This window comes from Zeus faber, assembly GCF_960531495.2.
Source record: "Zeus faber genome assembly, chromosome: 11".
NCBI classification, from domain to species: Eukaryota; Metazoa; Chordata; class Actinopteri; order Zeiformes; family Zeidae; genus Zeus; species Zeus faber.
The window spans coordinates 13,427,229-13,440,201 of record NC_137205.1 but is presented as its reverse complement, the minus strand read 5'-3'; the positions used below and the strand labels follow the sequence as shown (position 1 = coordinate 13,440,201).

General features: G+C 43.9%; 1 protein-coding gene across 1 annotated transcript; it reads right to left on the bottom strand.

Moving 5' to 3' along the window:
* Positions 1-1,202: 1,202 nt before the first annotated feature.
* rac2 (Rac family small GTPase 2) lies at positions 1,203-10,696 on the bottom strand. The gene is made up of 6 exons (XM_080009189.1): positions 10,391-10,696; positions 7,021-7,092; positions 6,478-6,595; positions 5,521-5,583; positions 2,139-2,298; positions 1,203-1,632 (listed from the first exon to the last, which is right to left on the bottom strand). The coding sequence occupies exons 1-6, from the start codon at positions 10,423-10,425 to the stop codon at positions 1,502-1,504; spliced, it is 579 nt and encodes a 192-aa protein (XP_079865315.1). The 5' UTR covers positions 10,426-10,696; the 3' UTR covers positions 1,203-1,501.
* Positions 10,697-12,973: the final 2,277 nt, after the last annotated feature.

Below are 12,973 nucleotides of genomic sequence, written 5' to 3'. Positions count from 1 at the left end.
CTGTGAGCGCCGTCCGCCCGGTTAGATGCTCTCGAGCCTCTCCCGCAGATACAATGTCCTGAAACGCTTCTGTGCCGCAATACCTCCGCCAGGTGCTGTGAAACCTTTAACACGCCTTGGGTTAGTTCCTCATCACGTGTCCCTCATATTTCATTCATCAACAACAGCCAATGTTTCATCCGCTTTGATATCTCAAGGACACGACTGAGAGAAAAAAAAATGAAATGCGTCAATGTCGTTTTAGCTGGAGCTCCGAAGAAAATCACACGGTAAATCATGATTGATTTGCTGGTTAATGTAGATTCTGGATTGCAGCCAATCATCTTTGAGCCATCGTTTGCATAAACGCGCCCCGAGACGCCTTCTAGCTCGGGTGGAGCCTTCCCAGAAGGAGAATGCCTGGAAGGAGATGGAAGTTCGTCCCTGACGCCAATATATATATATTTTTAACCAGATGTTGTAGTGGCTTCAACGAGGGAACCTCATGAATACTGGAAGTTTGGGGTATAATTTATTGTATTCTTCCTTCTATAGCCCTATATTACAAAGCCACTATGTTTGTCCGTCTTTACCTGGGCCTGTAATGGTCTTTCTGAGTGGATAAGCAACCGGAAATGGAAACCATAGAATTTTTCTTGTTTTCGAATGTTTATCGACAAATCTGATTGTACCATTGATCCAACCTTCACCAGGTGTAAAATAAATCCTCTAGTAAGTGAAAGTGAACCAGGCCATGCCGGACATAGACACGAGTGGACGTATGACTATGGTAAACTATTATCCCATATGTCGTTCCCGGATGCCAGTATGTCCGTTTGCTTTCCTTTGGCTTTGTGATGTTTCACCTGAACATCCTCCCGGGAGCTCCAGCTGTCACTTTATATCGCAGTGCGTGAGTGTGAGAGAGAGAGAGGGACCGACAGGCTGAGAGAACGGACAAGAGAAGGCGAGCGAGAGACATCACCTTGAGACGGTCCCGCGGTCCCACAGAGAACAATTTTGAGCGAATCACAACAATAATACAATCAGTTGATTCTTTAATATATGAGCAATTTCTTTGGTATCTCAAATCAGCTTTAAGTGTTCCAGTGTCAGGTCTGTCACACGACAGAGCAACTCCTTAGTCGTGGAGTGGTCAAAATTTCCAGATCTGTCCCATTCCCCAACAATATCACATCAAGTATTTTCAGCAAAAAAAGGAATAGAACACATATTTTTTATTCAAATAGGTAATTATACAATGTATTGTGCCATAATAAATCAGTAGTCTTAGATTGACCTCCCCTATATTGGATGCCTTAATCTTATTCTAGTCATCATGCAATTACAGTAGGATGTCGCAACATATTGGAGAGACTTTATCACGCTGCCGGTTTCCAAGTCTACACAGAGGGCGGAACATAAGACTGTAGAGTTGTAGCCGACATTATTTCTTAAAAAGCCAGTTTTACGTGAGATCCCTGAGCGCGGCGGCGCGCGACAGTGAACCTGGGCGGCGTCCTCAGAGCAGCTGACAGCCGCGCTTCTTCACCTTGGTGGGCTGCGGACACAGGACCGCTCTGATCGCCTCGTCAAAAACCGTCTTCAGCCCCCGCTGGGTTAAGGCGGAGCACTCTAGGTACTTCACTGAATCTGCGACATACGGAGATGAGGCGATTTCAACGCAAAACGCACACATCGGCAAAGGCGACAGGATGAAAGCTCAAATACACTGCAGCGCTAATGATTTCCATGTCGTGACTCGTGCTTAATTCTATGTGTGAAACCCTTGCTGCTCATGAATCATCAAGGCTAAAGGCTTTTGTGGAGAGAGACTAAGGAAAAGGGGATTTACTTGGCGCATGAGCACTTAAATACCTCCTACTTACACATCTAATTAAAAAGCGAATTCATCCAGTGATGATTCATTATTGTTTATACACTGAGGTGCTAAGGAGCCAGTCTGGACAAATCAAGTCCAACAATTAAAACAGCCAACATCTATTAGGTAGATTTGTTCTTGTAGGAAGGCTGCTCAAATACTGACAGGGGACAAAAATACACAAAATATCGTGGAAAAAATAAAACCCAATGCGCCGCGTCGGGGCAGGAAGCTTTGTATTGAGAGTTCCCATTTAGAAGCGCGATCCGGAGCTCACCTATCTCCTTGGCCAGCGCCAGGCCCTGGGGGTAGGTGATGGGGCTGAGCTTCTTCTCCTTCAGCTTCTCGATGGTGTCCTTGTCGTCCCGCAGATCCAGCTTGGTGCCCACCAGGATGATGGGGGTGGTGGGGCAGTGGTGCCGCACCTCTGGGTACCACTAGAGGGAGGGCAATACATACACCCACGCATGCGCATGCACGCGCGCGCACACACACACACACACACACACACACACACACACACACACATACACACACACACACACACACACACACACACACACACACACACACACACACACACACACACACACACACACACACACACACGTGTGTCCACTTAAGAACAATGATATCGACTCTCTGGTCCCATACTGTGCTCAACCAGAAAAATGTTCTGATAGCTGGAGCTGCCTGAAACCTGACTTATCTTAGTTGATTCTTTAATATATGAGCAATTTCTTTGGTATCTCAAATCAGCTTTAAGTGTTCCAGTGTCAGGTCTGTCACACGACAGAGCAACTCCTTAGTCGTGGAGTGGTCAAAATTTCCAGATCTGTCCCATTCCCCAACAATATCACAAGTATTTTCGGCAAAAAAAGAAATTGAACGTGTATTTTTTAATCAAATAGGTCATTATACAATGTATTGTGCCATAATAAATCAGTAGTCTTAGATTGACCTCCCCTATATTGGATGCCTTAATCTTATTCTGGTCATCTTGCAATTACAGTAGAATGTCTAAACATATTGCAGACACTTTAGTGACGTAATGGGATTGTTCTAACTTTCAAGTTATGACAAGGCAATGAATAAATCGATTAGTGCAAATGACAATCCGGCAGGGTCTTCAAAATCAGTGATCTCCGATGTGCAGAAAAATCCTTTTTTCAGGATTCTGTAAATAGCCCCCAGGCCCACGCAAATGTCTTGTTTGGACCATTTTAAGGCCTCGAAACCCTCCTACCTTTACAAAAAAGATAAATAAATAAATAAATAAATAAATAAATAAATAAATAAAATTTACTTTTCCCCAAAGGAGACAAATAAAGTGCAGCGGTTGAGTGAACCCAATAGGCCTGCAGCAAGACAACGGAAGCGAACACAAACCAAACCAATCAGCGAGCCCTCGAGGAGCGCACCTCACAAGGTCGGAGCTGATTAGTGGGTTTTTGAAGGCGTCCAGTGAAACACAGAGCAGAGGTTTTTTTTGTTTCTCCACATTGAAGCCTTCAATTAGCGAGCCGCTCTGCCAACTAAGCAGCGTTTATCTTAACCCTCCCCCGCCCCTGCTACCTGTGAGCGGTCCTTTTGATTTGATCTGACATGGCTCTAATGAAACCCCGGCTCCCTTCTCCCTAGTTACCATGGAGTAATGAAGAATGCGGAGCTCGAGAGCCCTGCCGTAATTGAGTTGAACGAGAGCTCATGAGGAACACTGAAGCCTGTCCTCGTGTCCACACTTCAGTGTCATCTCTCCGCCTTTCAAAACATTCAGATGTGACTAGATTCCATTTCAGATTTATTATTATTATTATTAATATTATTATTATTATTATTTTTTTTTTTTTTACAGGTACTCCTCACTTAACAAAAGACTTCTGTTCCTAGGACCAGTTCGTTAAGTGAATTGGCCGATAAGCGAGGACCCGTGTTATTTCACGGTAAGGGGCGTGGCCATTGAGAACGTTAGTGTAGTGAATACTGACAAACTGCGGGAATGAGACTGAGAACAGTGATGAGAGCAGATGTATACAGTGTATATAGTATATAGAGCATATATAGTGAATATAGTATATATAGTATATAGTGTATATAGTATATAAAGTATATACAGTGTTTATAGTATATATAGTACATATAGTATATACTGTATAGTGTATATAGTGTAAATAGTGTATATAGTGTATATAGTATATAAAGTGTATATAGTGTATATAGTATATATAGTGTATATAGTGTATATGGTGTATATAGTCTATATACTGTATATGGTATAAATAGTATATATAGGTTATATAGTATATAGAGTGTATATAGCATATTTATATTTTCTAGTATTTATAGTATATATATTATATAAAGTGTGAAGAGCAATGAGATGTTTGCTGCTGAGACGCCGCAGTATTGTACAATACAGCGCACAATACAGACTGGTCAGAGAGCTGGTGGTTTAGTCCGAACGGTCGTTAAACAGGTAGGTCATTAAGTGAGGAGTACCCGTATTATCATTTCAGATTTCTATTATTATTACTACTATTTATATTATTCAATGAAAGCAGCCACAATTATGTCCCAAAGGTCATCTCATAAAAGCTTGGAGTGAATCCCATCATTCATTTTCAGCATCATCTTATTGCCGTGCACTTTTGGATGGCCCTCTCCCAAGCGGGTTCCGAGCAGCCCGGCCAGAGCGCCTCTCAGGAACGCCTACAGCGGTCAAGAACCCACGCGAGCGCAGGCAACGTGTTGAATTTGGAGCCGCCGGTGCTGTCCGAGCAGCTTCACTTCATCAGCAAACGTTTTGATTATTATCTTTCACTTGCATGTGCCGCACGGTTCCCTGCAGACAAATAGCTTTGCGAGACGGACACACTTAGAAGGCACATCAAGGGAGAAATGTGAAATACACCCACAAAAAATGTGTTGGTCGCGAATCACAAAGAATATAATATTATTTCATTTCCCATCCCCCTGCGGGCAAAGAACAGAAATATAGCGGAGCAACCAGATTAATGTAATCTGGCCTCCAGAACTGAATTGAACAATAAACGTGAGAAAGATAGAAAGATGCTTACAGTACATGTACCTACTGTACATACAATGACATATAAACACGATGTTCCACTTCCAATCACAACGTTAACAAGGTTACGATTCTAAACGCTATTTAGCTGCATGCAGGCTCGAGCAAGGTCAACTGAAGTCATTGAAAGTCCAACGCTGACGTATGAATAGAATGCGACCGCGATGACCGCGTTCACAGTTAACACCCTCGATTACGAACATGCATTTGGCCGAGAACGTCTGCCTCCTTTCCACCTCTCCCTGCTCCATAAAAGGTTTTCATTTGTCACCCGAAGCCGGCCACGCCGTGCCTTTGAAGGCAGCATTTGTACAATGGATATCACTGAATGTTGCCATGGCGACTGAACCAGGATCCAAGTTTCAGCCGAGGGCTGTCAAGGGCTTCAGATTTGTGGGATAGACTAAACAGATTTTGTTTTTTTGTTTGCGGCCCACTGTGCAGGTTTGTCTTACGCAGGGAGACTCATAGTTATTATTAATATTTTTATTACGATTATTATCGTCGATCAATATCGCCTCCTTCTATTCGAGAAGCCATGGTGGACAGATTCTGACGTAAAGCGTGGACTCACCTTGGCTCTGACGTTCTCAAAGGACGCAGGGCTCACCAGCGAGAAACAGATGAGGAACACATCCTGGAGGTGCGGAGAGACATGGAGAATGTCAGGCATCAGATGTCACTGAGGTTTATTTGAACACCTATTTGAACCGGGAGCGGCCCAGTCATCCATAAGTTCGGTCGGCGTCGTAGCTCCCTGCCGCCGCTAAAAGGCGATGGGAAGACGCAGCCAATGGGAAAATTCTGTTCTTTCGGAGATGCGGCCCAATTTTCACCGTTAATTTTAACAGTGAAGCCTAAGTGCTTCGCGTTTGCACAGGATAAATGAACAGTACAGCCTTACGGAAGATTAGTTTAGACTTATCAGGACATAATGATTGACTTAATAAATCTTCTGTTTTCTTTGTCCATCACATACCTCAAACATGCTTCTATGTTGAAAAAAATATTTTTTCAATGTGTGAATTTACATAATGCTTGATTTGACCGTTGGTGTAAGGGTTTTGTTACTCTATCTAATCCCGATGTGGACTGATATCTAATACTCTTATTGGCACCAGTACAGTGTATCCCTAGTGTAACTGCCATAATATTGGTTACGTTTGTCATAATTTGTATGCCTACAATATTTATTTACATTTGTGAGACCAATTTGTAATTGAGTACTGGTTTAAGTTGCTGTCATTTATTTATATATTGCTTAAGTTGGTAGGACTTTTATTTTGAAGGCTCAGCTGGGCTGCGCTGGCGTGACTGCAACGCTTGCTCTACTCCAGTCAGAAGCAGCTAGCACGAAATTTGTGTATGCGTGGGTGAAAAGTCAACTGGTCAGGAAGGACTTGAATATATTATACGATGTGAATCATCAGGAGAGGATGTAAATGGTTTAAAGGGAGACTCAAAGTCTTTTTAGTGTAGTAGTCTAGTATGTGTTTATTTGTAATGAGCGTCTCAAAAAACACCGTGTTACCGTCTGAGGATAGGACAGTGGTCTGAGTCGGTCGTAGTCCTCCTGTCCGGCCGTATCCCATAAGCCAAGGTTGACCGGCTTACTGTCCACCATCACGTTGGCAGAGTAGTTATCGAACCTGCATGGAGGACGAGCATCATTTGGGTGATAGGAGGGGTTAAGACTAAATTAGTGAACATGATGATGTGCAACAAAAAACATGTTTCATTTATCGACTCGAAACAATGTCCTGATTGACTGAAGCAGATGGTTGCTCTGCAAAAGCTTTTTTTTTTATTTTTTTTTTTATTTAAATTAATACTGAGCCTCGATATCCTATTTTCCTGAAACATAAAATTTGTTTCATCCAAATTAATTAAAGGTTCTGGGGGAACAAAAAAAAAACGATCTCAAACGAGCGCTGCCACATGCGCCCTGCCAATCAGCGCTATTTCGTAGCCTGCTCGCTGCAACAAATTTGATTTTTGAATGCTTTTGGCTGACTTTTGTTGGAGCAGGTTTGGGGATGGAATATGAAACTAAATGACTGCACGAGACACTCACACGGTGGGGATGTACTCTCCCGGGAAGGCGTTGGTGGTGTAGCTGATGAGGAGACACGTCTTCCCCACGGCACTGAAAGGCAGATTGAGCAATCAGATGCAGTTCACTGCAGGTCTGGTGCTGCAGGAGAATTCTTGAGTGTCGCTCAAAGAAAGTGGGATCTTATGTGAGTGTGTGTGTGTGTGTGTGTGTGTGTGTGTGTGTGTGTGTGTGTGTGCGTGTATGTGTGTGTGTGTGTGTGTGTGTGTGTGTGTGTTTGTGCCTGCGTGCGTGTGTGCGTGCGTGTATAGTTCAAATTCAAGTTCAAGTTCAAGAGGTATACCACCTCCATCTGATTCCTGGTCACCCAAAAAAACACCACTCTATTAATTCGAGGATTTCCAAATGCTTCACTCGTCATGGGGTGTATCTCAGGACCTAGTTAGATATCTCGTCCACAAAGGAGTAAGAATTGAGCTTGTTGACTTCACTTGACTTCACTCAGGAGCCTTTCTGTGTGGAGTTTGCATGTTCTCCCCGTGCTCCCACGGGGTTTCCTCCACCTAACGTCAGTAAGGACCCTCACCAAAAACAGGCACTCATCGTCTGACCAGCGATGGACACTTGTCACCAGGTCCCCCGGTGCGTCGATGAATGCTGCCCACTGCTCCTGGCTGCCCCCCCGGGAGGGAGGACAAGCCAGGATGAGTTAAATGCAGAGGCCTCATTTCACTGTGTGTTGTAGTGTGGTGCGTTGCATGAAAATTAAAGATTCTTCTTCTTTGGTTTGACTTCTCTCGATATAGATTTATTTTTCTGCCTGAGAAGGCTGTGACATCCACCTGGTGCGGGAGAGTGAAATTCCGTGGCAGAGCAGCAGCTCAGGTGAACGTGTTTGGGCAGGAGCTGAGGAATGCGAGGCCGCCGGCTTTGTTAGTCGCCGCCGCCCCTGAAAAGCACGCCGAGAGGGTTGGTTTTCTAGTCCTGAATAGCCTTGCGCCCGGCGCCTGTTATGACAATGGACATTGTTGGCGTCAAGGACGACATCCTGTCTCCTCCGCTCACACCAACAACTGGGCGATCTATCCATCGATTCCAAGCAGCAAACTTGTTCACATAAGTTCATGCATAGGTTTCAAGGCCTTCCCATCGCGGACGAGCAAAAAGGCCCTTTGTCTCAACCCCATCTCTCACTTCCATTATCTGCTGGTTCTGCATGGGGAGTTTCAGAACGGCGACAAATCCAAACTCAGTAAAGATTAGGTCAGAAAACCTTTGTTTCGGGTTTTTGTTTTTTTTTGTAGCCGGCAGATGGCCGTCGCCTTTGCGGGGATGCTTTCACTTCCGCCCACCATTTGGTCCTCGCCTCTAAACCCATCGACTTACAGTATGTGTTATGTGTGTTAGCGGTTCGATCTGGCCCATGGGCTGGAATACATCTATTCTGTTCTCTGGACGTTCTTTCTACACCAGGCATCAATCATATTGATGGTTGTGACTGAGCATGTGTGCGCACATGTTTTAGAAAATGAGGGAACAGAGGCGCTTCCTGACAGTAGGGACACAGGGAGGACAGTTCAGTCGCCCCGTCGGTCACAATCTGTTTAAAGTATCTGTCACCTCAAACCCAATTATTTGTGTTATGTTGTGTGAAAGCCTCTCGCCAGCTCTCTTGGATGCTGTCCTCTGCTGCCCACGGCGGAGCTGCCCACGCAGACAGCTCGGGCTGGAGTCTTGCACTGACTGTCAAAGCAACGGCAAAGTTCTACTGTACCCGACCAGGAGGCATCGCATGCAAGCTCATTCAATTACATTTTATTCATTGGCAAAAGAAGTCCAAAGCGGGTGTAATTAAGGAAAACAGGTTCCGCTTCAGGCCATGACGTCCTGTTGTTTCTGTTGATTTTTACCTTTAGTTTCGTTTAGCCCCAAAAAAGTATACTTTAACTCCGATACATTTCTCATATCTCCAGCCTGAGTTGCCAGGTCCGCGGAATTGGGCTACTTTTTAAGTGTTGAAGGGGGTTGTTGTCTGTGTCCGCGGGTTGGGGGATGGCTGGGTTTGTCATGGAAACCTGGCAACCCCGCCCGTGCCAAGTTTCATTTTTGCGGCATCGCTACTTAACAACCACAGGCCACCACCACCTGCTACAACTGATGGAAAGGAACACCATGTTTACAAAAAAAAGTGTCCTTATGTAAGAGTGAAAGACGTGTCTTGCCGAATGAAGTGCCTCTTAAAAAAAGAAACACGGAAATATTTGTAACCAGAATAAAGTCAGGGCAAAATAAATCTGAGCTCATAGCTTAAAAATCTGGCTTTTGATACACTTAAATACATTTCATACCATATAATTACTTTTGATATTTAAGTACCTTTAATATCAGCTACTTTAAGACTTTTACTGAGGTCGTATTGTAAAGATTGACTTTCATTTTTGCCAGAGTCGTTTTTTTGAAAAGACATCTCGACTTCCACTCAAGTGCGGCTTTCCGGTGCTTTCCCCACCACGGCACCGCTGACATTTGTCTCAAGCAACTGTGTGGACTCCACAGGGCACTTCGGTGGATTTCAGTCTCACCCCCAGAAGTATTGGGGCCGGTTGTCCGGGAGAGAGACATCAAGCATTTCAACACTCGGATGCTCAACCAAGGGCGATCGCGTGTATTAAAATCCGCTTCTTCTTGAACCAACTTCTATTTCAAAAGGCTGTGGAGGGGGGTCGTGGCCCTGGCTTGACTCCCCTCTTTGAGGAACTGAATGGAGGTGTAAAAGAATCACAGGGGGGAATTGTTCTGTCAGGGGTTTAGGGGTGGGGGTAGAGGGGGTGGGGAGGGGGTTCTGCCATGCCGTTCAATGGCAGCATCATTGCATCGCAGCATGCTGGGAGCCGCAGAACAAAATACACAGGCATCGACATCACCGTTTTTCGTTACTTCCTCTTTGCGAAAAGCATCCATTTTGTTTCCAAAATGTATGTTTCCAAGATTTTATCACATTTTTTTTTTTAAGTAACGGACCAAGAGCCATATATGACAGAGAGAGAGAGTATGGGAGTTAACATTATACATTTCACTGCATATATGTATGAACCTATGTATATGTATGTGACAAATAAACCTCTTGAAATGTTCAGCATACTTTTTTTTTTTTTTTGAGGAAACTTGCCTGGAGCTCTCACCAGTGTCACTGCCAAGTCTAAAGTATTTAACCAAGTTTATATCTATAGAAAATAGTGAAATGGAACCTTTTTTTGTTTTACTGAACGTGGGCTCAGCGTAAAAGTAAAAGCGCACCAACTCAAACTTAAACTCCTTGCAGTGAAACTTCTATAAAAAAACCAAAAACAAATAAACAAACAAACAAACAAACAAAAACAAACAAACTTACCCATCTCCCACCACCACACACTTGATGGCTTGCATGCTTTCAACTCTTCAGAAAGGCGATGTTAAAAAAAAGCGAACAGAGCGCGGTTCCTCCGGAGCGCGTCTCCTGCCCGCGTCTCCTTCTGAGCCTCGACCTCAGCTCACCTTCTCCACGGTGTGCACCACAGTTACTAATGCAAGAGACGGAGAACCGTCCCCATCTGTCTTCTTGAAAATGGCCGTGAAACGCCAATTTCTACAGATTCTGACTCTGCGCGCCTCCGATCGCCCCGATATAATATTCAACAACGCGGGTCAACTATTTAGTTATAAGCGTCACAACGTATCATGTCATTTGTTTGTCATTGCACTGCACACTAGAGGGGGCTAAAAGTTTAGGGAAATAGGTAAAAAAAAAAAAAAAAGTAAATGCAGATGTGTTTCTCTGCAGCCTGCAAGACTACAAGTTACTCCTACTTAAAGTCAAGCCCCCATCTTTATTAAAGGTGTATGACCCTCCGAGGGCATTCTGGCTTTCATCTGTTTCTCATCTATTTTAATTAGCTACTACGACTACTCGTTGGCATAAAGAATGAACTAAGATATGATGTTCAATGAGAATTTAAAAGACAGAATTTGCATAAAGAATGAAGAGCAACAAATTATTGACAGATCAAAACAACCTGTGTTTAAAAATATGTTTCTTTTTTGCAGATGATTAGGTTATCACAAGGTGAAATCGGTGCATTTTATACTATTTTTTTTTTTTTTTTTTTCTCTATGTGCAGTGGTGTTAATATTTCATCACATCATTATATTTATAACGATGTTATGCACTATTTATCTGCCGTTGTGATTATTGTTCATCAAATCCTTAAACAAAGCTTACCAGCTGCTTTAAAAAAAAACCCTGTGATATCTGGATGAGTATTCCCTATGTGGAAAGCATGGCACTTTTCTCATCTATAAAGAAGATAAATCGGCATTACTAGCACAAGCACACATTGAAGTTGCTGGCTTTTGCGGTAGCCTGTGGGCCATAATGCTAAATATACTGAACATAATGAATGTGTGCCCAATTTATCAATGTTAATACTGTCAATATTTAAAATGTATGACAATCATGCCCTCCTTGCTATGTTGTCAAGACTATGCGGACCGGCTCAGAAGGGAAATTAGCCAAAGTATATGTAAATGACTGTCAATGAGGCAAAGGAAGCAAGTTTCAGAGTACAGAATCAAATTTATTTTCTCAGTTTGGAAACATTTTCATGATTAACTTGCTTGACAACACAACACCAACAGTATCTGCTTTCAACTCCTTGGACTGGAGGGAGAGGGGGCTTTTCTTTTTAATGACGAGCCCAGTGATGGTAGACACTGATGGCAGAGTTGAAGAGGTTACTCAGAAAGCGCCTCCAGCCAAATTAAAACGGTCAACGCTGCAGTGTCCTGCACAATCATTTTCAGAGTGGAATCCTTGTGGTTTTTTCCTCTCTGTCCACGTCCCCTGTTTGCTTCACAGTCTTTGTAAAGAGAATGCAACAGATTCGATACAGAGTTCTGTAGGTCCTTCGACAGCACTATGAAAATGAGTTCCAATTCACCACACCTAAAGAACAGAATGTGGGAAAAATGTGGGGGGGGGGAAGAAAAAAAGAAAAGAAAAGAAAAATAGTCCAGCGTTTTAGAAGTAATGATTATATTGCGATTAAAATCATTTTAGCACTAGAACCTCGACTTGAATCATAACTTAGGCCCAAACATAGATAGATAAACCACAAATGTAGAATCGTCACTTAAAAGCACCACCGCTGCAGAAAAACGACAGAGGAAACACAGTGGTAAACCGGTATACAAAACAATCAATTAGTCAACATTTATGTACAACATAACTTTTACTTTTTTTTTTTAAATGGCACGAGTGAACTCTCCAGGGACCATCTACTTGTGTTGCTACTACTGGTGGACATTCTGTGTGATTGACAAGCCCAAAGTTCTTCTGGACGTTCCTGTGTATTTTTAGATGTGGAGCGATGTGTATGGGTGTCACTCACAGGATCACTGTTAGCTGTACGTACGCTCCGATCCACATTGTGCGCTCAGCGCAGGACACCCGGATGTCAGCCCCACCCCAGAAACCACCCAGCACCATGCGCAATCCACCGGGCCCCGAACCTGGCCGGCAGGGGTCCCACCCAGTCGCCCCATGGCCAACCACACCAATCGACCAGCGCCCAGCCAACCCGGAAACCCCAGTGCTCAATGTGTGCTGTTGGCAATTGCCGTTCAAATTGCGGGGCATGGGGGTGCAAGTTCTCCTAGCATGTCGAACCCAAATCGGTCTTGCCCACTTCTTATGTTGGGGTCACACCACTGGCGACGTCAGTTTTCCCAACAGCACCTCAGCCGCTGGAAAACTGTAACTACAGACGCCTGGGTTTTGCCCACTCTATTCCAGTGGTACAAACTCCAATTCCGACATCGGCCGGCACCCTTCAAGGGGGTTAAAATGACCAGCATAGAACACTCCGTAAAATCTCCGACACTCAGCCAAGAGATATCAAATGTCCCTGAAAAGAATGCAGTCGAGACTGTGAGTCAG

Bases quoted from the DNA above. Each gene is read 5' to 3' on its own strand.
- rac2 (XM_080009189.1), bottom strand. From the start codon at position 10,425: ATGCAAGCCATCAAGTGTGTGGTGGTGGGAGATGG. The intron at 7,093-10,390 runs GTAAGTTTGTTT...TCTGCCTTTCAG, and splicing joins TGTGTGGTGGTGGGAGATGG to TGCCGTGGGGAAGACGTGTC. The intron at 6,596-7,020 runs GTGAGTGTCTCG...TCCTCCATGCAG, and splicing joins GGAGAGTACATCCCCACCGT to GTTCGATAACTACTCTGCCA.